This window comes from Spea bombifrons, chromosome 10, assembly GCF_027358695.1.
Source record: "Spea bombifrons isolate aSpeBom1 chromosome 10, aSpeBom1.2.pri, whole genome shotgun sequence".
In the NCBI taxonomy this organism is placed as follows: Eukaryota; Metazoa; Chordata; class Amphibia; order Anura; family Pelobatidae; genus Spea; species Spea bombifrons.
Window position 1 is genome coordinate 39,301,687 of NC_071096.1, and position 25,331 is coordinate 39,327,017.

The 25,331-nt window shown below is 55.2% G+C and overlaps 5 protein-coding genes across 6 annotated transcripts in view; 2 read left to right on the forward strand and 3 right to left on the reverse strand.

Moving 5' to 3' along the window:
* Positions 1-1,418: 1,418 nt before the first annotated feature.
* CIAPIN1 (cytokine induced apoptosis inhibitor 1) lies at positions 1,419-7,336 on the reverse strand. Its single transcript, XM_053448564.1, has 8 exons — positions 7,145-7,336; positions 5,926-6,078; positions 5,567-5,643; positions 5,301-5,460; positions 5,034-5,107; positions 3,375-3,496; positions 2,908-2,989; positions 1,419-1,953 (listed from the first exon to the last, which is right to left on the reverse strand). Exons 1-8 carry the CDS (start codon positions 7,302-7,304, stop codon positions 1,843-1,845), a joined length of 939 nt encoding a protein of 312 aa, XP_053304539.1. The 5' UTR covers positions 7,305-7,336; the 3' UTR covers positions 1,419-1,842.
* Positions 7,337-7,966: 630 nt separating this feature from the next.
* On the forward strand, positions 7,967-11,790 carry COQ9 (coenzyme Q9). The gene is made up of 9 exons (XM_053448740.1): positions 7,967-8,119; positions 8,942-9,077; positions 9,836-9,971; positions 10,093-10,235; positions 10,524-10,608; positions 10,706-10,810; positions 10,919-11,074; positions 11,429-11,482; positions 11,653-11,790. Exons 1-9 carry the CDS (start codon positions 8,041-8,043, stop codon positions 11,686-11,688), a joined length of 930 nt encoding a protein of 309 aa, XP_053304715.1. The 5' UTR covers positions 7,967-8,040; the 3' UTR covers positions 11,689-11,790.
* A 602-nt stretch (positions 11,791-12,392) lies between these two features.
* On the forward strand, positions 12,393-15,149 carry POLR2C (RNA polymerase II subunit C). The gene is made up of 9 exons (XM_053449144.1): positions 12,393-12,485; positions 12,648-12,697; positions 13,030-13,098; positions 13,218-13,270; positions 13,348-13,476; positions 13,714-13,765; positions 13,993-14,161; positions 14,255-14,329; positions 14,899-15,149. Exons 1-9 carry the CDS (start codon positions 12,400-12,402, stop codon positions 15,041-15,043), a joined length of 828 nt encoding a protein of 275 aa, XP_053305119.1. The 5' UTR covers positions 12,393-12,399; the 3' UTR covers positions 15,044-15,149.
* Positions 15,048-22,439, reverse strand: DOK4 (docking protein 4). Of its 2 annotated transcripts, XM_053448474.1 has the most exons (8): positions 22,345-22,439; positions 18,728-18,835; positions 18,251-18,365; positions 16,997-17,116; positions 16,618-16,807; positions 16,084-16,222; positions 15,643-15,760; positions 15,300-15,444 (listed from the first exon to the last, which is right to left on the reverse strand). In XM_053448474.1, exons 1-8 carry the CDS (start codon positions 22,408-22,410, stop codon positions 15,365-15,367), a joined length of 936 nt encoding a protein of 311 aa, XP_053304449.1. In that variant the 5' UTR covers positions 22,411-22,439; the 3' UTR covers positions 15,300-15,364. The 2 variants fall into 2 exon arrangements, with proteins under 2 accessions (XP_053304448.1, XP_053304449.1); XM_053448473.1 differs by lacking the exon at positions 15,643-15,760 and having other exon boundaries at positions 15,048-15,444.
* Positions 22,440-24,910: 2,471 nt separating this feature from the next.
* The window catches only part of CCDC102A (coiled-coil domain containing 102A), an 8,410-nt gene continuing 7,989 nt past the window's right edge, over positions 24,911-25,331 (reverse strand). The window contains exon 8 of the mRNA XM_053448503.1: positions 24,911-25,204. Coding sequence (XP_053304478.1) covers positions 25,081-25,204 — 124 coding nt within the window. The 3' untranslated portion in view covers positions 24,911-25,080. The remainder of the gene's footprint in view (positions 25,205-25,331) is intronic.

A 25,331-nucleotide genomic window follows, 5' to 3' on the forward strand; every position in this document is an offset into this window, starting at 1 on the left:
ATTTTCATGACATGCAATTATATATGACATAATTGGGCCTTGCTGCCCTCTGGTGGGGATGGATGATCATTGCACCGAGAGAAGCTGCTGGTAAATTAAATAAATAGTGAGTGTTCTTCAAAGCTGAGTGCGAGTGATAGCTCGAGAGACAAGCTCACAGTGAGCGACAAAAAGAGCAGGGTGCCAAGGGGTGTCAGGTCCCAGGGCAATAACATTTTGGCTTGAGCTCTACTGCATTAAACGGGATAACTAACAATACGAGATTCACCATCTTTAGACGCCCATAATCGGCCATATTGTTACAGCCATATCAGGTCCAACACTCCACTTCCGGTCTGCAATCTTGAAACTCTCACCTTACAGACCCAAAGTGGAAAGAAAAAGAATAAAACACATATGCTCTGGAGACTTAAGCCTTTTTACACTAGGGGCAGAGCGCGAGCGAGAGGGGATTCGGTGTCCCAACGCAAGCTCTTGCACGTACTCTGTGTCGCTTCTCACTCAATCTATGTCCATCCCTCTCTTGTGCGCTTGCTCTGCATCCCTCATACTCACACTTTCTGCTCCTCCTTGCGCACCCGCTCACGCTCTGGGTGCCTCTATCACACTGCCCCCCTACCTGTGCATTTAACCACACTCTCCATCCCCTCTCATTCATGCTCTGCCTAGCCTTCACATGCTCTCTTCCGCTCTCTGTTCCCCCCTCACTCATAATGTTACCCCGTGACAACATTGTTTCCAATTTACCAGCAGCTTCTCTCAGTGCAATGATACATCAATCCCCACCAGAGGGCATCAGTCCAAATATATCATATATAACTATGTCATGAAAATGCTGACCCCTGCTGGTCACTGGTGTGGATGACGGGCCCATTAATATTAAGTTGGAATTTGTTATACGTTGGCGACGTCCTGTGGACATACTATGTAATTACATGTCAGGTTAAATGGTGCGAAGTTAGGACCCCTGCTGGTCACTGGTGTGCATGACGGGCCCATTAATATTAAATTGGAATTTGTTATACTTTGGCGCCGTCGTGTGGACATACTATGTAATTACATGTCATCTGAAACGGTGTGAAGTTAGGATTTGTTATCCTTTGGCATCATCATGTGGACTGAGCGTGAGTAAAGTACATGTCAGATATAATATTTGTTTAATGGAGTCTGATTTGCCCAGTGCCATCATTATTTCCATAATCTGTATGCTGCAAGAACACACTAATTTACCAGCAGCTTCTCTCGGTGCAATAATCATCCATCCCCACCAGAGGGCAGCAAGGCAGTGGAAACCAATGGAAGGTTTCTTCTACGGGCTCCAAATGAAGACGTTGCCGCTCTAGTCTGAGACACGGCCTTCTTTCCAGGACAGACCCACTGAAATCCCAACTCTTTCTCATGAGGGACGCAATGAGAACAGCACATCCTAAATAAATGTTTTATTTCAAAGCAAAGACAATGACAAGATCTACCGGACACAGCGAGCGAAAGGTTAAGACCGCGACGTGCTTCGCACGGCATGCAGAGGAATTTCCACAGACCCACAAACACCCTGGCAGCAAAATCTGACCTTCTCCTTCATATCTTGAGTTTCTCGCGTGGGCCTGTGCATGACATTTTTGAGCAACGTTGTGTTAAAATGCAAGGAAAAAAAAAAAAAAAGCAATTTTCGGGCCCTCTGCGTGGGAACAGGTCCAAAATGAATCACACAACAGCCACGAACGATCTCTTGCACACTTGTCAGCTGTCAACGCTCTGGCAAGCCCTTCACATTATAGGTTCCACGAGCAAAGCACCTCCATCAGGCTCCTTTGCACATGCACTGCGTGCCGCTTCCACACGCTACGTGTCCTGGAGCTGTGTGGGCTTCAGAAGGACCTTCTCACCGGGCTGAAACGCTGGCATCCCGAGATACGGACAGCTGGCACAGCGGAACGCGTCTCCTAAATAACACTGGCAAACGGCACGCAAAATAGTTAAACAGCCATTTAACCCCAAACGCAGTAGATCATGCAAAAAATGACCCATAAGCCCTCAGTCCGCCCCAATACCAGTCTTGTCTCTCACCCCCACTATGCGCCTCTCCATCTTGAACAAGTAATGGAGTGCGTTTGTGTGTCTGCAGAGTAACTGTATGTTAAACAGAACGAGGTCCCGAGGGAAACGGAATCCGACGACAGCCAAAGCGGACACGGTACCGGCGTGGAATCCGGGAATATTAGCGCACATCCAATACGGACACGTTCACCAGGAATTACAGAGATCTAGTGCTGCAAACGCAGTAACACGTCCCACACAGCGTCATAAACACACGCCAAGTGAGGAGAGGAATACCGGCCCTGTGAGAAGTCACCGTGGACTCTTCACATGACACGGGCCCTGCGCTATGTACCGTGCGACCAATATCCTATGTGTGCCACCACTCACCGCATTACAAGTATTCCTCTTAAACACGCGCAGCACTTGGCTTTGGCCATATCTGTAGGATGCTGGAACAGTGCGAGTGGGCGTGCGTGCGAGTGGGCGTGCGTGCGAGTGGGCGTGCGTGCGAGTGGGCGTGCGTGCGAGTGGGCGTGCGTGCGAGTGGGCGTGCGTGCGAGTGGGCGTGCGTGCGAGTGGGCGTGCGTGCGAGTGGGCGTGCGTGCGTGCGAGTGGGCGTGCGTGCGTGCGAGTGGGCGTGCGTGCGAGTGGGCGTGCGTGCGTGCGAGTGGGCGTGCGTGCGTGCGAGTGGGCGTGCGTGCGTGCGAGTGGGCGTGCGAGTGGGCGTGCGCGCGTGCGAGTGGGCGTGCGTGCTGATACCAGGATACAGAACAGCCCATAAAACAATCAAGATGGTGTCATCGAATGGGAGAGAGAGGACACAGATCATCGGAAAATGCAGCCCCTCTCACTCGTACTCATACTCACACTGCCGCAGGCAGAAGGGGCATTCTTGGGGGAAATCTGCTGCGTCTTTTCCTCCTCCAGCTCCTCAGCTAATCCACAAGTGCTGCGTGTTAGAGGAAGACACGTTACATGCTACACGCATCAGTTTACCGGCAAACTCCCCCAAACTTCATTGACCAGGACCGGGCTGTGAACGGAAGGCCTTCCCTTTTCTTAAATCGGATCGTTTTTATTCCGACTCTTCATCTGCAGAAGGTTCTTGTATCACGAGATGTGCAGAAGCGTTTAACCCCTTCAGGACAACGAGTTGTCCTCAAAACCATTAAGGGCAATGCCCTGAAGGGGTTAAGGTGAGAAGGAACATGTTCTCCAGCGGAGGATACGGAGCTCTCATTACTACCGACACGCAGCGCCGGCTACGACACGCAGCGCCGGCTACGACACGCAGCGCCGGCTACGACACGCAGCGCCGGCTACGACATCCTTACCAGTTTTTACAAGCTTTTCGTTTCTTTTCACCTCCTTCCCCACATCCACCGGAGCTCAAGGAGGACGGAAGAGGCTTCTGCAGGTCGTCCTGATCCAGTAACTCATCAGAGTCCAGAAGGTCCTTGGGGAGAAAAGAACAAAACGCTAAATAACCGCTACTCATTCACGCTGTATCCGAAGCTGTTACACGGCAACAACAATCGCAAGGCAGGACAATATACAACCACATATAGTATTACCGTATTTAGTCGATTATAAGACGACCCTGATTATAAGACGACCCCCCAAAATCTGAATATTAACTTAGGAAAGAAAGAAAAAGCCTGAATATAAGACGACCCCAAAGGAAAAAAGTTTTACCAGTAAATGTTAATTCATGTAAACTATTTTTTTTAATAAAAGCTATGATTGAGAAAAAGATTTTTTGTTTTTATTTCTTGTATTTTCCAACCTGTCGCCCAGTTACGCACATCTGCCCCCAGGCTTGCCACACCAATATGGCACTGTGGCCCATGATATGCCTTTTAACCCTCTATATGCCACTGTGCCCCATGGTATGCCTTTTGACCCCCTATGTGCCACTCTGCCTCCAGAAATGCCTTATACCCCTATATCCCATTCTGGCATTTAGGGGGTTAAAATGCATATTATGGGGCAGAGTGGCATATAGGGAGGTATAAGGCATTTCAGGAGGCAGAGTGGCATTAAGGGAGTTAAAAGGCATTGTATAGAGCACTCTGCCTCCAGAAATGCCTTATACCCCTATATGCCACTCTGCCATTTAGGGGGTTAAAAGGCATATTATGGGGCAGAGTGGCATATAGGGAGGTATAAGGCATTTCAGGAGGCAGAGTGCTCTATTAAATGCCCCCTTAACGCCACTCCAGAAATGACCTATGCCCCCATTTAACACACACACACCCCCTATACCCCATTTAACTAACTAACTAACACACACACACCCTATACCCCCATTTAACTAACACACACTCTCTCTCTCTCTCACCCCCCCTCTCTCACCCCCCTTCCCCCGCTCTCTTACCCCCCCTCTCTCACCCCCCTTCCCCCGCTCTCCCCCCTCTCTTACCGGTGCTTCCAGCCGGGGCAGCGGGTTGACGTCGCCTTCTGCTGCAGCCGGAAGGAGGTGTGGCTAGCAGCGGGGGTTTGTATGCGTCCGTCGCGTATACTTTCCCCGGCTGTCAGAGATCTGAGTTCCCCGCACCGGAGCGGGGAACTCTGATCTCTGACAGTCGGGGAAGGTCTATGCGACGGACGCAGACAACCCCCGCTGCTAGCCACACCTCCTTCCGGCTGCAGCGGACGTTGTCTACGCGTATCGCGTAGACGTCAACCCGCTGCCCCGGCAACACAGAGGAAGCAAGGAAGCACCGGTAAGTGTGTGTATGATCGGGGGGGGGGGGGGTCGGGTTAGAGACAGGAGGATCCAGGTCCCCTGCAGCGGTGCGGGGGATCTGGATCTCAGTCTCCTAATCAGACCTCTATTTGAGGTCTGATTAGAAGACGACCCCGATTAGAAGACGAGGGGTATTTTTCAGAGCATTTGCTCTGATAAAAACCTCGTCTTATAATCGAGCAAATACGGTATTTATTATTATTATTATTATTATTATTATTATATAGGAGATCACGGCACTCACCACATTCTCATCATTCATGTCACTCGCTGAAAGAGTCCAGAGCTTCACGGCTGCGGGATCCACCGAAGGTTTCACTACAAAAAAGAAGTGACAACTTCCAAAACTAATTCTTAATAAACACTGCACTACTCGGCAGACTTCCCCCCAACCGGCAGCTTCTTAACCGGCAGATTCTTAACTGGCAGCCCCCCCCCATAAAAAAAAATGTCAGCTTCTTAACCGGCAGGCTACCCATCAACGTCAAGAAACCAGTCCCCTGTGTATTACCCGGTACGGGGTGCTTGGAGAGAGACAGCTGTCGAGAGGATCCAACCTCAAAGCTGGGTTTCTTCCCGATTACTTGGACTGCGGATTTGTCATCGGAGGAGACCGCCAGCTTCTCGCCGAGCGCCTGCGATTGTTGGGGGGAAAGGGGCTCTTGGCGCAGCTGGATGGGAAGCAGAGAGAAACGCGTCACGCCGGGAATATCCGCCGCACCCCGCCAGCGCTCCATACAGGAAGAACACAACAACACACGCTCCCCAGACACGCACCTGCGCCACTCCCGTCAGTCCCGACAGCGTGAGAGCAGAGGACAGGCGCTCTGGGGTCCGAAGCCCCCCCTCGTTACCTAGGAGAGAGACGGCGGGTTAAAGGTTTACACTGTACAGCCCGTGCGGGGGAATTCCAGCACATTGCCGGTGGGCGACTTCCAGCACATTGCCGGTGGGGTACGGTGCCGCCCGAGCAAAGACTAAAAGGGCGAATGCATGAGCCGGAGGAATGGGAAGGACGGTTACGCTGCTGGCGGCATCAGCACCGGTAACGCAGGACACGTGCCGTAACACCCGACAGGTAATAGCCCCCCGCGGAGGATCCCCCAACACACAGGACCGGGGCATCAGGCTCCTACCCGCTCCGGTGGACACAGGCTCCCGAATCACCACAACCCCTCCTGGTTTCAAGATGCGAGCCGCTTCGGCCAGCACGTCGTAGCTGTGAACGCACACGCTGTCGGGGAGCAGACCCAGGAGGACGGCATCGAAGCTGGACGCCGGGTGGGCGGCTGCAGAGAGACAGGAAAACCCACCGTAACTACAATAAGGGCCGCCGGGGGCCGCTTCCAAGTCCCAAAAGACCACAGCGTTCTGTTATTTCACACAAATGGCTGGGATTTGACAGAAGACAGAAGGGGTTAATGACGAGCCGCCTGAGGCGTTGGCCACAAAGATGTTTGGTGTCACCTAGAAGCTTAACTTCTGGGAACAACCGGTGCTGGGGAGGAAACCCACACGGCCCAGTAGCGTGCCCCCCCCCCCCGTGTCAGTGAGGTTAGTCACACGGCCCGGTAGCGTGCCCCCCCCCGTGTCGGTGAGGTTAGTCACAAGGCCCGGTTGCGTGCCCCCCCCGTGTCAGTGAGGTTAGTCACACGGCCAGGTAGTGTGACCCCCTCCCCGTGTCGGTGGCGTGGCACGGTAGCGTGCCCCCCCGTGTCAGTGAAATTAGTCAAACGGCCCGGTAGCGTGCCCCCCCCCGTGTCGGTGAGGTTAGTCACACGGCCCGGATGCGTGCCCCCCCCCCCCCCTGTCGGTGAGGTTAGTCACACGGCCCGGTAGCGTGCCCCCCCCGTGTCAGTGAGATTAGTAACATGGCCCGGTAGCGTGCCCCCCCGTGTCAGTGAGGTTAGTCACACGGCCCGGTAGCGTGACCCCCCCCCGTGTCGGTGAGGTTAGTCACACGGCCCGGTAGCGTGCCCCCCCGTGTCAGTGAGATTAGTAACATGGCCCGGTTGCGTGCCCCCCCGTGTCAGTGAGGTTAGTCAAACGGCCCGGTAGCGTGCCCCCCCCCGTGTCGGTGAGGTTAGTCACACGGCCCGGTAGCGTGCCCCCCCCCCCGTGTCGGTGAGGTTACTCACATGGCCCGGTAGCGTGCCCCCCCCCGTGTCAGTGAGATTAGTAACATGGCCCGGTAGCGTGCCCCCCCCGTGTCAGTGAGGTTAGTCACACGGCCCGGTAGCGTGCCCCCCCCCGTGTCAGTGAGATTTGTAACATGGCCCGGTTGCGTGCCCCCCCCGTGTCGGTGAGGTTAGTCACACGGCCCGGTAGCGTGCCCCCCCCGTGCCGGTTACTTACACAGCACCAGGCGGTGCACGTTCTCCACAGAAACGGTCCCTCCGGGTGAGATCGTCTCCTGTACCCGCGACACCAAACGCTCCAGATCCTCCGAGGAGCCTCCATCCCACGTGAGAGCCACGCGCTGTCCGGGCGACAGAGAGACCCCCAAGTCCTTCATCCTACAACGGGGGGGGAGACTCCGTTACACACACAGCCTGGCCCCCCACCAGCCAACCATTAACTGCCAACCACCCGTCTAGACGTTAACGCGCCGGGTATACGGAAACCCGTCTAGACGTTAACGCGCCGGGTATACGGACACCCGTCTAGACGTTAACGCGCCGGGTATACGGACACCCGTCTAGACGTTAACGCGCCGGGTATACGGACACCCGTCTAGACGTTAACGCGCCGGGTATACGGACACCCGTCTAGACGTTAACGCGCCGGGTATACGGACACCCGTCTAGACGTTAACGCGCCGGGTATACGGACACCCGTCTAGACGTTAACGCGCCGGGTATACGGACACCCGTCTACACTTAACGCGCCTTAACCCGTCTATACATTGACACGGCGGCCGCTGCCCTTACAGTGCGTACCTTATAATTATAACAATAACAATAAAAAAAAAAAACACCCGTCTCGCTAATCTCCGTCAGACTGGGGTCGTTTTAAGCCTTGCCCCGGAACTCGCAGCTTCTTCTCTCTGGTTCGTCTCTATGATTCTTCCCACGCCGCAAGGTGAACGCCCACTGGGCGCGTCTCATGTCGGCAGCCACTCTCATACCACGCCCTCCAAGGAAGACTCGTCCCTGATCTTAAGCTTCTATCATTTGAGTCCCGCTTCAGTGCCACGCCCCTCTCCTGGCATCCGTAACGCTAATCCTCGCCTGGTGGTGCCAGCTCCCAAGATGGCTTCCTCAGCAGCAAGGGCACTGAGAGCAGCGGGCGGGCGGCAGCTTCTGCTTCTGTGGGGGAGGCGGCAGCCCGGTGAGCTGGGGGATGAGTGCGGCTGGCACTCGGAGGGTTAATAGTCTGTGGGCTGCCCAATTGCCCCTTAAATAATTTCAAAGCTAAAGGCAATATAGGGCGAATTGTGTTTAAAAGGGTTGGTGTGGCCAAAGTGCCCAATGATGTGATTGTAATGTGACCTGAAACAAACTGTGGCTGTTGGCCTGACCTAGAACAAACTGTGGCTGTTGGCCTGACCTAGAACAAACTGTGGCTGTTGGCCTGACCTAGAACAAACTGTGGCTGTTGGCCTGACCTAGAACAAACCGTGACTCTTGGCCTGAGCTAGAACAAACCGTGACTGTTACGTGACCTAGAACAAACCGTGGCTGTTGGCGTGACCTAGAACAAACCGTGACTGTTGCGTGACCCAGAACAAATCTGTATTCTCTGTCCCCAGTGCCTGTTTGCCATGATGGTTACTTGTGGCTTTTAAAACCACGTCACTTCCCCATGACCTAGAAAAACCAGTCCCAATACTCTTCAACCTAAAATATACAATGCCTTATCTCCATGATTTACAACAATCCATGCCTAATCCCCGTGACCTAGAATGAACCATGCTGGTTCTCAATGACCTAGAACACCCTGTGGGTCTCCAGTGAACTGCATGCGTTGTTCTAGACTATATATATGGACCTTCAGGAACGTAGAGTTGTGTTATTTCCATGCTGTATTGGTTGAGGGAAGGTTCTTGGGTGATATTAGGGTAGTCGATCAGGAATATTTCTGGAAGAAGATCATTTGTAGGTCTGCGGGATCAATACCCGGTTATCTCACGACCAATACCTTTGCTTGCAGTTACCCCCAGAACAGTATGCTCCTCGTCCGCATTGAGAAGGTTCGATGATCAGAAACGTGATCCCGCTTCGTTCACATCCACAAGCAAGGAACCCCAAGGGGAAGCCGGGAGAAGCCAGCCCGTGCCTCCCCCCAGGTCTGCTCAGTGGTTTTGCTCTGATGAGTCGTTGGGATGTTCTGATGAGCGTCGTTGGGATGTTCTGATGAGCGTCGTTGGGATGTTCTGATGAGTGTCGTTGGGATGTTCTGATGAGCGTCGTTGGGATGTTCTGATGAGTGTCGTTGGGATGTTCTGATGAGTGTCGTTGGGATGTTCTGATGAGTGTCGTTGGGATGTTCTGATGAGCGTCATTGGGATGTTCTGATGAGAGCCGTTGGGATGTTCCGATGAGCGCCGTTGGGATGTTCCGATGAGCGCCGTTGGGATGTTCCGATGAGCGCCGTTGGGATGTTCCGATGAGCGCCGTTGGGATGTTCCGATGAGCGCCGTTGGGATGTTCCGATGAGCGCCGTTGGGATGTTCCGATGAGCGCCGTTGGGATGTTCCGATGAGCGTCGTTGGGATGTTCTGATGAGTGCCGTTGAGAATGTTCTGATGAGTGCCGTTGGGATGTTCTGATGAGCGCCGTTGGGATGTTCTGATGAGAGCCGTTGGGATGTTCCGATGAGCGCCGTTGGGATGTTCCGATGAGCGTCGTTGGGATGTTCTGATGAGCGCCATTGGGATGTTCCGATGAGCGTCGTTGGGATGTTCTGATGAGTGCCGTTGGGATGTTCCGATGAGCGCCATTGAGAATGTTCTTGGTTATGAATTGGGAAATACACAGAAGAGATGGGCTTTTAGTGCGGTCCGTGTCCTACTTCCCTGTGATGATCACCTGTATTGGCCTGCAGGTACACGGATCAGGGAGGAGAGGAATCAGAAGGCTATGAGAGCGAAGAGGAACTTCAGAGGCGAATACTGAATGCAGCTCTGCAGTATGTTCCAGACTATGGCTGGTCCTCGGAGGCCATTGCCGAAGGAGCCAAGGTAAGCCCTACGAAGGGCATCATCCTCTGGTGAAGATACTGATATGACTGTGTCCATGTCTACTTGCACAGAGTCACGCTATATGCTGATAAAGAGATCCCGCTATCCTCTGTCTCTGCAGTCCCTGGAGCTGTCGGCGGCAGCGGCTGGACTGTTTGATGACGGCGGCAGTGAGTTGGTTCTGCACTTTGTGTCTCAGTGTAACAAGCACCTGGCAGAGATCTTAGCAGAGGAGCACAAGCTGGTGCAGCTTGGCAATGCTGAGTAAGTCTCGACACGCGTGTTATTACGGTGTGTTATGCGTGTTATTACCCTGTGGTACGTGTTACACGTGTTATTACCATGTGGCATTTGTTACGCCTGTTATGACCCTGTGGTACGTGGTACGCGTGTTATGACCCTGTGGTACGCGTGTTATGACCCTGTGGTACGCGTGTTATGACCCTGTGGTACGCGTGTTATGACCCTGTGGTACGCGTGTTATGACCCTGTGGTACGTGGTACGCGTGTTATGACTGGGTCACTGTCGTCATGCTGTCTCCTTTGCGGTAGGAAGAAGCCAGTAGCCCAGTTCCTGAGGGATGCAGTGGAAACCCGGCTCAGGATGCATATCCCGTACATCGCGCAGTGGCCCCAGGTACAGTGTGAGGGTGTTACGCCCGGGACTCAGGCTGAGTAATACGTTCTCTCCTTTGCTCCGTGTTCACCCTGCGCTTCACTTGCTGTACTTGCAGGCACTTGGGCTTTTGCTGCTTCCCAATAATATCCCTTCCAGCCTAAAGCTGCTCACAGCTATGGTGGATGACATGTGGCATTATGCCGGAGACGAGTCCACCGATGTGAGTATTCATGCTCTAAACTCGTGCCGGATCAGGGGTGTCGAGTGCCGAGACGTGATGTCAGTTGCCTGCGCTGCCTGCTTCTCTCACTCGCGTCTCCATCCACAGGTCAGCTGGTACACCCGCCGGGCGGTGCTGGCAGGAATATATAACACTACTGAGCTTGTGATGCTTCAGGATTCCTCCCCTGATTTTAAGGACACTTGGGCGTTTCTGGAGAACCGCATCTCTGAGGCTATGGTGATGGGGAACTCGGTAAAGCAGGTAGAGACAGAGCCATTGGCGTTGCACCCCTAGCAGAGCCTTTGCGCCCCTAGCAGTGCCGTTGGCGTTGGGCACCTAGCAGAGCCGGGTAGAGGCAGAGCCTGGTAGAGGCAGAGCCGCTGCTCCCCTAGCTGAGCCGGGTAGAGGCAGAGCCGCTGCTCCCCTAGCTGAGCCGGGTAGAGGCAGAGCCGCTGCTCCCCTAGCTGAGCCGGGTAGAGGCAGAGCCGCTGCTCCCCTAGTTTAGCCGTGTAGAGGCAGAGCCGGTGCCCCCGAGGTTTGTGAGACGTTGGTGTTGGAGCATGCGCGCCCGCGGACACTCCACTGCTGCCCTGAAATAATTTCTCTTGTGTTTAGGTGACGTCTACGGGGGAGGCCGTGGTACAAGGACTAATGGGAGCAGCTGTTACTGTAAGTGCCACGGACCGGTTCGGGTTAGCGTTGCTCAGAGCCGTCGTCGTTTCGGCTTTTGTTGTTTTAATCCACGGATATTCTCCACTAGAGCGCCGGGGCCACGGATAATGGTGGATTGTGTCCCCTTGGCTTGCCTGTGGGTGATTGTTTTATATTTTGTCTTTCAGTTAAAGAACCTCGCGGGACTGAATCAGCGGCGCTGAACGTGTGAGCCGACCTCCCGTGTGCTGTCACGCTCCTCCGCCGTGTCGTTGGCGGAAGGAATGTGCGTCTTCCTGTGTGTAATAAAGTTCTGTGGATATTGACATGGTGTGTGCGCTGACTGTCTGGATGGAGCCCACCGCGCCGTTCTGTACTTCCACTGTTTGGGGGGTGCGTAGCGTGCGGTGATAGCTCGGCCGCCGCTCGATCCGGAGCCCCGATAAGATCCACCGCGGGGGGAGACGTAGCCTCAACCCAGTGTGATTGAGGAAAGAAAATCCAACTGCCCCCTCCGTGCTTTAACAGTGTGTGAGCGTGCAGACCACGTCCTGTGCGCGCGCCTGTTTATTGTTACGTTGGATTACACGGAAGGGAGCGGAGCCGTTAGTTGTTACCGCCGGGCCGCGCTGGTTGCTGTGGGCAGTGGTGAGGCGCACCTGCCCCGCTCTCTCATGAAAGCTGCCATGGCAGGACCCCTGACCATTGGTTTTGAGTGCGCGGTGTACACACAGTGAGCGCGTGGAGACATTTCTCTTACGCCGGCTTATGATTGGTGAACTCGAGGAGACGCAGCCCTGTCTCTCGTGCTTGACGCTCTAATTGTAGTGCGCTTTGTGCGGCGAACTCCCGCTCTATGGTACTTTGGGCGTCGCTCTATCCTGCGTTCTCATCTCGTTGCTTCTCGCTTCCGGTCGCTGTGTTCTGGTTGCAAGATGCCGTACGCGAATCAGCCAACGGTACGGATCACGGAGCTTTCGGACGAAAACGTTAAGTTTATCGTTGAGAATACGGACCTGGCGTAAGATACCTTCCTTTGAATACCCTCTGCCCCCCCCCGGTACCCAGTAGTTCCGGAGCCCCGTATGCAGTGTCTAAACTGTATAGCACCATCATATTACGTAGCGCTGTACGATGGCTTATCCCCGACCGGCCTGCTCACTGAGCCCTCTGTCTCTCGTAGGATTGCCAACTCCATCCGCAGGGTGTTTATAGCAGAGGTCCCGACCATCGGTAAGTTCCTGTGGGCTCCTGGCCGTCGGTCCCGTGCGCGTTATGTACCCCCCCCCCCGTGAATACGTTCCTCGCCCCGTGAGCGGGACAGGTTACTGCGCTAACCCCAGGGTAAGTTCCTGCTGGCCGTCGGTCCCGTGTGGTGGGTCTTTTCCCCGTGAGCCCGTAACTTGCCCCTTAAGTGGGACAGGTTCCTGCGCTATCCCTGCAGTAAGTTCCTGTCAGCCGTCGGTCCCGTGCATGGTATGTACCCCCTGACGCCCGTGACTTGCCCACTGATGCCCCGTGACAGATCCCTGCGGTAAATACTCGGTATGTTGTTTGTCTTCCAGCTATTGACTGGGTGCAGATAGACGCCAATTCCTCCGTCCTCCATGATGAGTTCATCGCGCACCGAGTAGGTAAGTAGCGTGACGGCACAGAGGAGCGGGTGACATCGCGGTGGAGCGGGTGACATCGCGGTGGAGCGTGTGCCGGCGTCCGATGCTTCCGTCTCACCGCTGCATTCTGTCACCTCCAGGGCTCATTCCTCTGACCAGCGATGACATTGTGGATAAGCTGCAGTACTCCAGGGTAGGTACCCGATCGCCTGTGTGTCGCTCTGCGATTGGCTCCCGTTCATTCACGCTAACGCCGGCACTTTTTCCCAGGACTGCACCTGTGACGAGTTCTGTCCCGAGTGCTCCGTCGAGTTCACGTTGGATGTGAGATGCAATGAGGACCAGACTCGCCACGTCACCTCTCGGGACCTCATCTCAAACAACATGCGCGTGATTCCGGTTAGACACTGCCAGAGGGGGCCGGGGGGGTGACCCATATAAGACGAAGCTCGTAGCCTGCAGCTAGGCAGTTTAAGAAATCTCTCGCATTACATATGCATGGAGCAGGGCCCACGCGGAAGATGCTCACAGGGACGTACCGTTAATGCACTTTGATATCGGGGAATTTAAATGCTTAACAAATAGAAAGGAAATGACCTTGCGGGATATGACTCTAAACGTTGGTGATTGTTGCAGGTGACATCACGCAGCAGAGACAATGACCCCAATGACTACGTGGAGCAGGATGGTAAGTGCCAGGGGTCTGCGTACAGCGGGTTCTGGGGGTGTATATGGGAGGTGGCAGGCCGTGCGCACTGCACGAGTCCCCCAACTCTGCCCGGTACAATATTTCACCAAAGCAACTCGGCGACACGGCCTCAACTGGCTGTCAGTGGCAGCTGCCACTCCATCCCGCTTCTGGAAATAAGAGGTATAATACGGACCCCCGACCCGTCTTTGACTTTACCCCCACAGACATCCTGCTCGTAAAACTCAGGAAGGGACAGGAGCTTCGACTCAGAGCGTACGCTAAAAAGGGCTTTGGAAAAGAACACGCCAAGTGGAACCCCACCGCCGGGGTGGCCTTTGAGTATGACCCAGACAATGCCCTGAGGCACACAGTGTACCCCAAACCCGAGGAATGGTAAGATATCCAGACATGGCGGGCAGGAGCACCGAGCAGGTGGGCGCAGCTCGCCCTTTCACGTATATTTGTGACCCAATTTCTTTTTTATAGGCCAAAGAGTGAATACTCGGAAATCGATGAAGAAGAAGCCCAAGCTCCTTACGACCCCAACGGGAAGCCTGAAAGGTGAGTGTGAGCGGCGATGCTTTAAACCCCCTCACGATTAGTCCTGCTGAAAGACTCATGAAAGATGGAGGAATTGGACTCTGCGTTAGGTGCAACATCCAGCCATATCTAATGCACAGGTTCAGGGGCCATCAACAGGCTTTATTCATGTGAATTACACGTGTCAGGAAGAGCACTTGGTGCAGAAAGAGCCCCAGAGCTGGCCTCTTATAATACATGGACGTGAGTAGTGAATTCATGGAACAGCGCACCAGCTAAGGCAGACCGATACTTAGTGCAGGTCGCGCTTGGTAACAGACGCCTCCTCCTCGTGGTGCTGTCGTACGTCTTATATCTGTGGGTTAAACGTTTGCACTGACACCCTTCACGGCGACGTCTTCCGCAAACCCCAAATCTGCAGCCGCTTCTTAGAAAGTAATAAATGGCCGCCCTGCAGGCGTGGGCTGCGGCCATAGTCTGGGTCTCTGCAGCAGATGGGGGCCGGTTTGGTAAAATCTGCCCTGCACCCCCGCGTGGTTAATGCGGCCATCGGCACTCTCCCGTATCGCTAGTAACCCTCTCGTCCCCAGGTTTTATTATAACGTGGAGTCCTGCGGCTCGCTGCGGCCCGAGACCATCGTCTTGTCTGCCCTCTCGGGTCTGAAGAAGAAGTTGAGCGACCTGCAGACCCAGCTCAGCCATGAGATCCAGAGCGACGTGCTCACCATTAACTGAGCGCTTTCTCTTTTTTTGTGTTTAATTGAACTGCTTTCCCTGCCCCGGGCGCTGTATATATCTAATAAACAACAGTGAACGTTTACACGTCTTCAGTGCAAAATGAGCTTTGTACAGAAATGCTCCCTTCCGGTTTGTCGCGCATGCTCGTGGAGCCTGGAAGCGGCTGCAGTTCTAGTTGTTTGTGGCCATGTTATGACCCGGACTAGCAAAGTTCTGGGCTTCGCACATCTGCCACTTGCAGCGACGTGGAAGGTTCCCGTGTCCAGGCCCCGCGCTATCTCCTCTCTTCCCTTTGTGAGAACGGCCCGCTGTCCCCAGTCACTGAGAGGCTGACGTGGGTAGCTTTCGCACGGCCATGCGCCTAGTGATGGGATCCGAGTCCCTGCCGCCGTGGGAACCTGCGGAAGGAACACGCTTCATTTAACAGACAAGCATGTGCTGCAACACAGGACGGGTATGGAATGTCGCAAGGCTGCGGCGGCCCCTCTACCGCAACGCCGCTCAAAAGTCTTGGGATTAAGTGATTGATGCATGTTACGCTCAACAGTGATCCCGCTCCCCACACGCGACCCCCGTGATGTAGGACAGGCACTCACGGCTGCTGATGGCAGGCTCTGCGCCGGGCTGGCTGCTTGTGATATGATGCCAGTATGCACTGCGGGGCAGCATGGAGGGGTTGTGGCACGGTGGATTCTCGCCCTCCTTGTTTAAACGCTAAGGAAAGAAGCAGAAAAGCACACTGTCAGCCCGGCCAGTGTCACCCAAGCTCCACGTGGGGCACGTAGCGCAGGCCAGCGTACGAGCCCAATAAACGGAGGGCTCCGGCCCAGCGCGAGCAGTCAATGCATTCAAAACACGTCTGACAACAGGCTGGCTGAGCACGAATATTTCAGCTTACTTTGGGCTGCGTGAGGAGCCGCAGGGCACAAACACACAGAATGACGAACGGAAGTCCTGCCGCGCGGCACGGCACCGGGAAGGACGGCGGGTGGGGGTCGGCGGGTGTCCGCAGCGCGCTGGCTTTCACAAAGTCTTACCCGGGAGTTCTTGTCCATCTCCAGCAGAAGATTCTTGTGCTGCTCCGCCAGGGCTAGGACGGCTCTGTGCACTCGCTCGTAGATCTGCTGGCCCTCCGCCGTCTGGAATGTGTACATCCCCTCGCCGATGCCACAAACCCTGGGGACAGAGCGCTGCGTCACAAGAGACATCCCTCCTACCCCACCAGCAGGATGCACGTCGTTTAACCCCTTAAGGAAAATGAGTTGTCCTTAAATCCATTAAGGGCAATGCATTGTCCTGAAGGGGTTAAATCTCACCAGTCCCAAGCCCGGTATCGACACGGAGCACCCCCGTCCTGCCCGGTAGCGACGCGGAGCACCCCCGTCCTGCCCGGTAGCGACACGGAGCACCCCCGTCCTGCCCGGTAGCGTCACGAAGCACCCCCGTCCTGTCCAGTAGCGACACCGAGCACCCCCGTCCTGCCCGGTAGCGACACGAAGCACCCCCGTCCTGTCCAGTAGCGACACCGAGCACCCCACTTCTTGCCCCTCACACGGTAAATGTGTTCTCACCGTTCTGCCTCAAACGTGAAGCGAGACGCGTCGTTCCCGTATCGGCGCAGGGCGCTCAGAGGCCAGGACAGCAGCTTGTTGCGAGGGTTGTGAGGGTCCCAGAGGTAGAGGTTTTCCTGGGTAATTTGCATCTTGCACTCTCCATACACATCCAAGTTAGAGGAGGGCAACAAGAACACACCATAGCGCTCTGAGGAGAAAGTACACATACCCGGTAATTAGTCCGTAGTCCGGGCAGCGAGCATCGCTGCGGGGGATCTGGATCTTAGTCTCATAGTCAGACCTAGCTGAGGTATACGGTATATACTCCCTGCTGTCACTGGCTTGTGGGTGCTGTGTATACGAGGCTGCACTGGACTCCTGCCCCAGCTACCATTACCTGTCTGTTCACTCTGAACGCCCGGTGTTAGCAGGTCAGGCTCTCCAAGGCTGTAGTCAGTGGCTCGGGCCCCTGGGCACTCCATAGACAGGACTTTATACCATTCCTCAGCCTCCAGTTCTGTGGAACACAAAGACAGTTACAGCAGGATGCACCGTGGACACGGCGGACCCTAGCGAGTCTCTGGCACCGCGGCACGGGACTCACACAATGTTCAGGTCACCGCGGCAGGAGACTCACAGAACGTTCAGGGCACCGCGGCACAGGGACTCACAGAACGTTCAGGGCACCGCGGCACGGGGATCACACAATGTTCAGGGCACCGCGGCACGGGACTTACACAATGTTCAGGGCACCGCGGCAGGGGACTCACAGAACGTTCAGGGCACCGCGGCACAGGACTGAGAACGTTCAGGGCACTGCGGCACGGGGATCACACAATGTTCAGGGCACCGCGGCACGGGACTCACACAATGTTCAGGTCACCGCGGCAGGAGACTCACAGAACGTTCAGGGCACCGCGGCACAGGGACTCACAGAACGTTCAGGGCACCGCGGCACGGGGATCACACAATGTTCAGGGCACCGCGGCACGGGACTTACACAATGTTCAGGGCACCGCGGCAGGGGACTCACAGAACGTTCAGGGCACCGCGGCACAGGACTGAGAACGTTCAGGGCACTGCGGCACGGGGATCACACAATGTTCAGGGCACCGCGGCACGGGACTCACACAATGTTCAGGTCACCGCGGCAGGAGACTCACAGAACGTTCAGGGCACCGCGGCACAGGGACTCACAGAACGTTCAGGGCACCGCGGCACGGGGATCACACAATGTTCAGGGCACCGCGGCACGGGACTTACACAATGTTCAGGGCACCGCGGCAGGGGACTCACAGAACGTTCAGGGCACCGCGGCACAGGACTGAGAACGTTCAGGGCACTGCGGCACGGGGATCACACAATGTTCAGGGCACCGCGGCACGGGACTTACACAATGTTCAGGGCACCGCGGCACGGGACTCACAGAACGTTCAGGGCACTGCGGCACGGGGATCACACAATGTTCAGGGCACCGCGGCACGGGACTTACACAATGTTCAGGGCACCGCGGCACGGGACTCACAGAACGTTCAGGGCACCGCGGCACGGGACTCACAGAACGTTCAGGGCACCGCGACACGGGGATCACACGATGTTCAGGGCACCGCGGCACGGGACTCACCAAAGTGACGCAATTAGCGAGACTCACCCGAATCACACGTGAACGTACGGGCCAGGTCGTCGCAGAATATGATGGCCACCGCCTGACGTTTTGTCTCCTTGGGAAGCCGCATGATACACTTAACATTACTGATCTCTGTCACCTGCAACACAACGACTAAAGCGATAAAAACACGGAAAGTGCAGGGAAACGACAGCACTGACTTTTCTGCAGTCCCCAATGTACGCTTCTTGTCTTTTTTACCCCTAAATAAACCTCCAAAACTCCCTGATCCCACCTTATCTCCCCCTGCACTGCCCTTGCTGTCACAGGCTGCATTGTCACCACCAGACACCCTGCCCTGCCCACCCTGTACCCCCTGCCCAAACTGTACCCCCTGCACTGCCCACCCTGTACCCCCTACACTGCCCTTACTGTTGCCTCTGTCATGTTGTTGTTCTGTCTGTGCCTCTTGTATTGTCCCCTCAGTAAGGTCTCTTGGAACTTCTCGGTTGCCCCTCTCACCTTGGGGGAGGTTCGCAGAAGCACAGACCTCTCATCTGGATACTTCTCCAGCCTCCAGGGCCCTTTGCTGGAAGACTTCCTCAGTACGAGCCAGCAGCGCCGGTAGATCTGGAACAGGGAAACACAATAATGCCATTCAATGGCCATGTGGGAACACTGCATCCACAGCCTATCCCACCGCTACATGGTACAGGCGCACTGCATCCACAGCCTATCCCACCGCTACATGGTACAGGCGCACTGCATCCACAGCCTATCCCACCGCTACATGGTACAGGCGCACTGCATCCACAGCCTATCCCACCGCTACATGGTACAGGCGCACTGCATCCACAGCCTATCCCACCGCTACACGGTACAGGCGCACTGCATCCACAGCCTATCCCACCGCTACACGGTACAGGCGCACTGCATCCACAGCCTATCCCACCGCTACACGGTACAGGCGCACTGCATCCACAGCCTATCCCACCGCTACATGGTACAGGCGCACTGCATCCACAGCCTATCCCACCGCTACATGGTACAGGCGCACTGCATCCACAGCCTATCCCACCGCTACATGGTACAGGCGCACTGCATCCACATCCCATCCCACCGCTACATGGTACAGGCGCACTGCATCCAGTGTTCTAACATCCCACCGCTACATGGTACAGGCGCACTGCATCCACTGCTCTAACATCCCACCGCTACTTGGTACAGGCGCACTGCATCCACTGCTCTAACATCCCACTACTACATGGTACAGGCGCACTGCATCCACAGCCTATCCCACTACTACATGGTACAGGCGCACTGCATCCACAGCCCATCCCACTGATACATGGTACAGGCGCACTGCATCCACAGCCCATCCCACTGATACATGGTACAGGCGCACTGCATCCACAGCCCATCCCACTGCTACATGGTACAGGTGCACTGCATCCACAGCCTATCCCACCACTACATGGTACAGGTGCACTGCATCCACAACCTATCCCACCGCTACATGGTACAGGTGCACTGCATCCACAGCCCATCCCACTGATACATGGTACAGGCGCACTGCATCCACAGCCTATCCCACTGATACATGGTACAGGCGCACTGCATCCACAGCCTATCCCACTGATACATGGTACAGGCGCACTGCATCCACAGCCCATCCCACTGATACATGGTACAGGCGCACTGCATCCACAGCCCATCCCACTGCTACATGGTACAGGCGCACTGCATCCACAGCCTATCCCACCACTACATGGTACAGGTGCACTGCATCCACAACCTATCCCACCGCTACATGGTACAGGTGCACTGCATCCACAGCCCATCCCACTGATACATGGTACAGGCGCACTGCATCCACAGCCTATCCCACTGATACATGGTACAGGCGCACTGCATCCACAGCCTATCCCACCGCTACATGGTACAGGCGCACTGCATCCACTGCTCTAACATCCCACTGATACATGGTACAGGCGCACTGCATCCACAGCCCATCCCACTGATACATGGTACAGACGCACTGCATCCACAGCCTATCCCACCGCTACATGGTACAGGCGCACTGCATCCACTGCTCTAACATCCCACTACTACATGGTACAGGCGCACTGCATCCACAACCCATCCCACTGATACATGGTAAAGGCGCACTTCATCCACAGCCCATCCCACTGATACATGGTACAGACGCACTGCATCCACAGCCTATCCCACCGCTACATGGTACAGGCGCACTGCATCCACTGCTCTAACATCCCACTGCTACATGGTACTGGCGCACTGCATCCACAGCCCATCCCACTGCTACATGGTACAGGCGCACTGCATCCACAGCCTATCCCACCGCTACATGGTACAGGCGCACTGCATCCACAGCCTATCCCACCGCTACATGGTACAGGCGCACTGCATCCACTGCTCTAACATCCCACCGCTACATGGTACAGGCGCACTGCATCCACTGCTCTAACATCCCACCGCTACATGGTACAGGCGCACTGCAGCCAATGCTCTAACATCCCACCGCTACATGGTACAGGCGCACTGCAGCCAATGCCCTAACATCCCACCGCTACATGGTACAGGCGCACTGCAGCCACTACCCTAGCATACCACCGCTACATGGTACAGATGCACTACATTCACTGCCCTAACATCCCACCGCTACATGGTACAGGCGAACTGCAGCCACTACCCTAGCATACCACCGCTACATGGTACAGACGCACTGCATCCACTGCCCTAACATCCCACCTCTACATGGTACAGGTGCACTGCATTCACTGCACTGACATCCCATCCCACTGCTTTATGGTACAGGCGCACTGCAGCCACTGCCCTAACACCCCACCACTACATGATACAGACGCACTGCACTCACTGCGCTGATCCCACCACTACATGGCACATGTGCACTGTATCCAAGACACCATCATTGAACATATTGTAAAGACACACTGACAGCCTCCAGAGGAAACCTGCTGGGGTTGCATGCAGTGGTGGGGGTGGGTACCATTAGCAGGGGGGCAGAAAGTGGTTAAGTGGTTCCTGTCTTAGGGAGCACGCAGCCATTGGGGGAGTCCCTGTCTAAGGGGGCACACAGCCATTGGGGGGGTCCCTGTCTGAGGGGACACAGCCATTGGGGGGGTCCCTGTCCGAGGGGACACACAGCCATTGGGGGGGTCCCTGTCTTTGGGGGCATGCAGTCATTGGGGGGGCCCCCCGTCTGTGAGTGCAGGCAGTCATTGGGGGGGTCCCTGTCTTTGGGGGCATGCAGTCATTGGGGGGGGCCCAGTCTGTGGGTGCAGGCAGTCATTGGGAGGGCCCGTCTGTGGGTGCAGGCAGTCGCTGGGGGGGGCCGTCTGAGGGTGAAAGCAGTGGTTGGGAGGGGACCCCGTCTGAGGGTGAACTCAGTGGTTAAGGGGGGGACTCCGTCAGAGTGCACACAGTCGTTGGGGGGAGCCCATCTGGGGTACACGCAGTCATGGGGGACCCTGTATGTGGGTGTACACAGTCGTGGGGGGACCCTGTATGTGGGTGCACGCAGTTGTTGGGGGTCCCTGTATGTGGGTGCACGCAGTCGTTGGGGATCCTGTCAGAGGGTGCACGCAGTCTTTGGGGAACCTGTCAGAGGGTGCACGCAGTCATTGGGGGGCCTTATGTGGGTGCATGCAGTTGTTTGGGGACCCTGTCTGAGGGTGCATGCAGTTGGGGGGGCTGTCTGAGGGTGCACGCAGTCATTTGGGGGACCCTGTCTGAGGGTGCAAGTAGTTGGGGGAAATGTATGTGGGTGCACGCAGTCATTGGGGGGGCCTGTATGTGGGTGCACCCAGTCGTTTGGGGACCCTGTCTGAGGTGCACGCAGTCGTTTGGGGGACCCTGTCTGAGGTGCACGCAGTCGTTTGGGGGACCCTGTCTGAGGTGCACGCAGTCGTTTGGGGGACCCTGTCTGAGGTGCACGCAGTCGTTTGGGGGACCCTGTCTGAGGGTGCACACAATCGTTTGGGGGACCCTGTCTGAGGTGCACGCAGTCGTTTGGGGGACCCTGTCTGAGGGTGCACACAGTCTTTGGGGGACCCTGTCTGAGGGTGCACGCAGTCTTTGGGGGGAGACTCACGCACCCCCAGCTTCCTGCTCTTCATCCTGACGTATCCCTGCCTCACGATGTCCGCGGAGTTGGAGGCCATGGTGCTGCTGTCATCCTCCCTGGTCCCGATCACATCCTCCTTGTCAGACTGAACCACTGTGCCTGGGACAGGGGAGAAACCGACAGAGGAGCAGACCAATTGCACTGAGGAGGGGGAGACTGTCACACAATGGAGGGGGGTTATACAAGGAGGGCGGTCGCGCTGTATATACGGGGCATATACAGGGAGGTCGCTCTGTTTATACGGGATATACAGGGAGGTCGCGCTGATTATACGGGGGATATACAGGGAGGTCGCTCTGTTTATACGGGGGATATACAGGGAGGTCACTCTGTTTATACGGGATATACAGGGAGGCCGCGCTGATTATACGGGGGATATACAGGGAGGCCGGTCGCGCTGTATATACGGGGATATACAGGGAGGTCACTCTGTTTATACGGGATATACAGGGAGGTCACTCTGTTTATACGGGATATACAGGGAGGTCGCGCTGATTATACGGGGGATATACAGGGAGGTCACTCTGTTTATACGGGATATACAGGGAGGTCACTCTGTTTATACGGGATATACAGGGAGGCCACTCTGTTTATACGGGATATACAGGGAGGTCACTCTGTTTATACGGGATATACAGGGAGGTCACTCTGTTTATACGGGGGATATACAGGGAGGTCACTCTGTTTATACGGGATATACAGGGAGGTCACTCTGTTTATACGGGGGATATACAGGGAGGTCACTCTGTTTATACGGGATATACAGGGAGGTCACTCTGTTTATACGGGATATACAGGGAGGTCACTCTGTTTATACGGGGGATATACAGGGAGGCCGGTCGCGCTGTATATACGGGGATATACAGGGAGGTCACTCTGTTTATACGGGATATACAGGGAGGTCACTCTGTTTATACGGGATATACAGGGAGGTCGCGCTGATTATACGGGGGATATACAGGGAGGTCACTCTGTTTATACGGGATATACAGGGAGGTCACTCTGTTTATACGGGATATACAGGGAGGTCACTCTGTTTATACGGGATATACAGGGAGGTCACTCTGTTTATACGGGATATACAGGGAGGTCGCTCTGTTTATACGGGATATACAGGGAGGTCGCTCTGTTTATACGGGGGATATACAGGGAGGTCGCGCTGATTATACGGGGGATATACAGGGAGGTCGCTCTGTTTATACGGGATATACAGGGAGGTCACTCTGTTTATACGGGGGATATACAGGGAGGTCACTCTGTTTATACGGGGGATATACAGGGAGGTCGCGCTGATTATACGGGGGATATACAGGGAGGTCGCTCTGTTTATACGGGATATACAGGGAGGCCGCGCTGATTATACGGGGGATATACAGGGAGGCCGGTCGCGTTGATTATACGAGGGATATACAGGGAGGTCACTCTGTTTATACGGGGGATATACAGGGAGGTCACTCTGTTTATACACGGGATATACAGGGAGGTCACTCTGTTTATACGGGATATACAGGGCGGTCGCGCTGATTATACGGGATATGTAGGGAGGCCGGTCGCGTTGATTATACGGGGGATATACGGGGAGGTCACTCTGTTTATACGCAGGATATACAGGGAGGGCGGTCGCGCTGATTATACGGGGGATATACACTTTATGTTCCGAGTGACAGGGTACACCAGCGTGGAGCCCACACAGCTGTACTGTTCTTGCTTTGCAAAACTTGTACTTTAGTGAATACGCTTACTGAGCGCCGCATTGGCTAATTTTTTATATGGATCCACTCAACATCCCACCCGATTCAACCAACGAGCTCAGGCACTTGCCACGCCAAAATAAATCCAAGATGGCGTCAAAAACCAGTCTCTGGACATCGTAAGCCTTTATTACACATCTGCCGCTCTGTACAAACAGGCACACCTGCTTATTCATTTTTAATACAAGCCATTATGTTTCCGCTCCACAGTCCAAAATATATGTATATATAAAATATATCACGTATACAAAGGATGAGAAAAGAATTGTACGAGCCGCAACCTCCGGTCACAAACCACTAAACGGCTGTGGGGTCCCCTCGTAAGATGAACGGGAGATACAGATCGTCGGACGCACGCCATCGTCTGGCCAGCTAATGGCCGACACGTTCTTGGACAGGTGGATCACGAGGGGCTTGTGTCGGTGGTCCCCGGCGGTACAGGCTTTCCGTGTCTCCCCATGTGTACTCGCTCTTCCCGATGGATCCGCGAGTCCGATGACGGGGGGGACCTCTGCACACGTGTCGAAGAGCATAGGCACGGCTTCCACGTGTCTCCAGCGATGGAAAGGACCTAAACGCAGCTTCGAGCAAATGGTAAGACGGGCACACCATCCATCGTCACCGACATTGTGCGGTGTTCTGGAGGCAGAAATCTGGGTCGATCACAAAAGCCCCTGGCTGTCTGTGGGACGTAACGAGACGGTATGGGCTGTCTCATTTGCATAACCCAGGTTTAAATTCACGATCTAAGACAGTCCGCAAAGCCACGTCGGTGAATTGAGACGCCCCCAAACCCAAGTAAATGAGTCATTTACTGCGAGGTCACCCACAACCTCTTCTCCTGAACAGCAAGCTCATCGTCTACGCCGTGACGCCTTGTAACATAGACACAATGTTTATGGTTATCGCAACCCACACGACCAGCGGCGTTTCTTATCGAGAAGTCGAGTCTGTCCCTAGGGGCTTTGGATCTGAAGATCGTCTTCGTCCGGGTCGCTTCCTAGGTCCGTGTTGTCATCGTTCGCATATCGTGAAGCGTGCAGCTTCCCGAACAGAGGCGGATTCTGCTGTCGCCGCAGCCTTAAAGAGAGACCAGAGTAAGCCATTGCTCACAAGACAATTACCCAGAATCCCGAGCGCTTAAGTGCACCGCGAGAGGGGAGCCGGCGATGAGGAAAGTGCTATTAATTGCACAGCGCTGATGGAT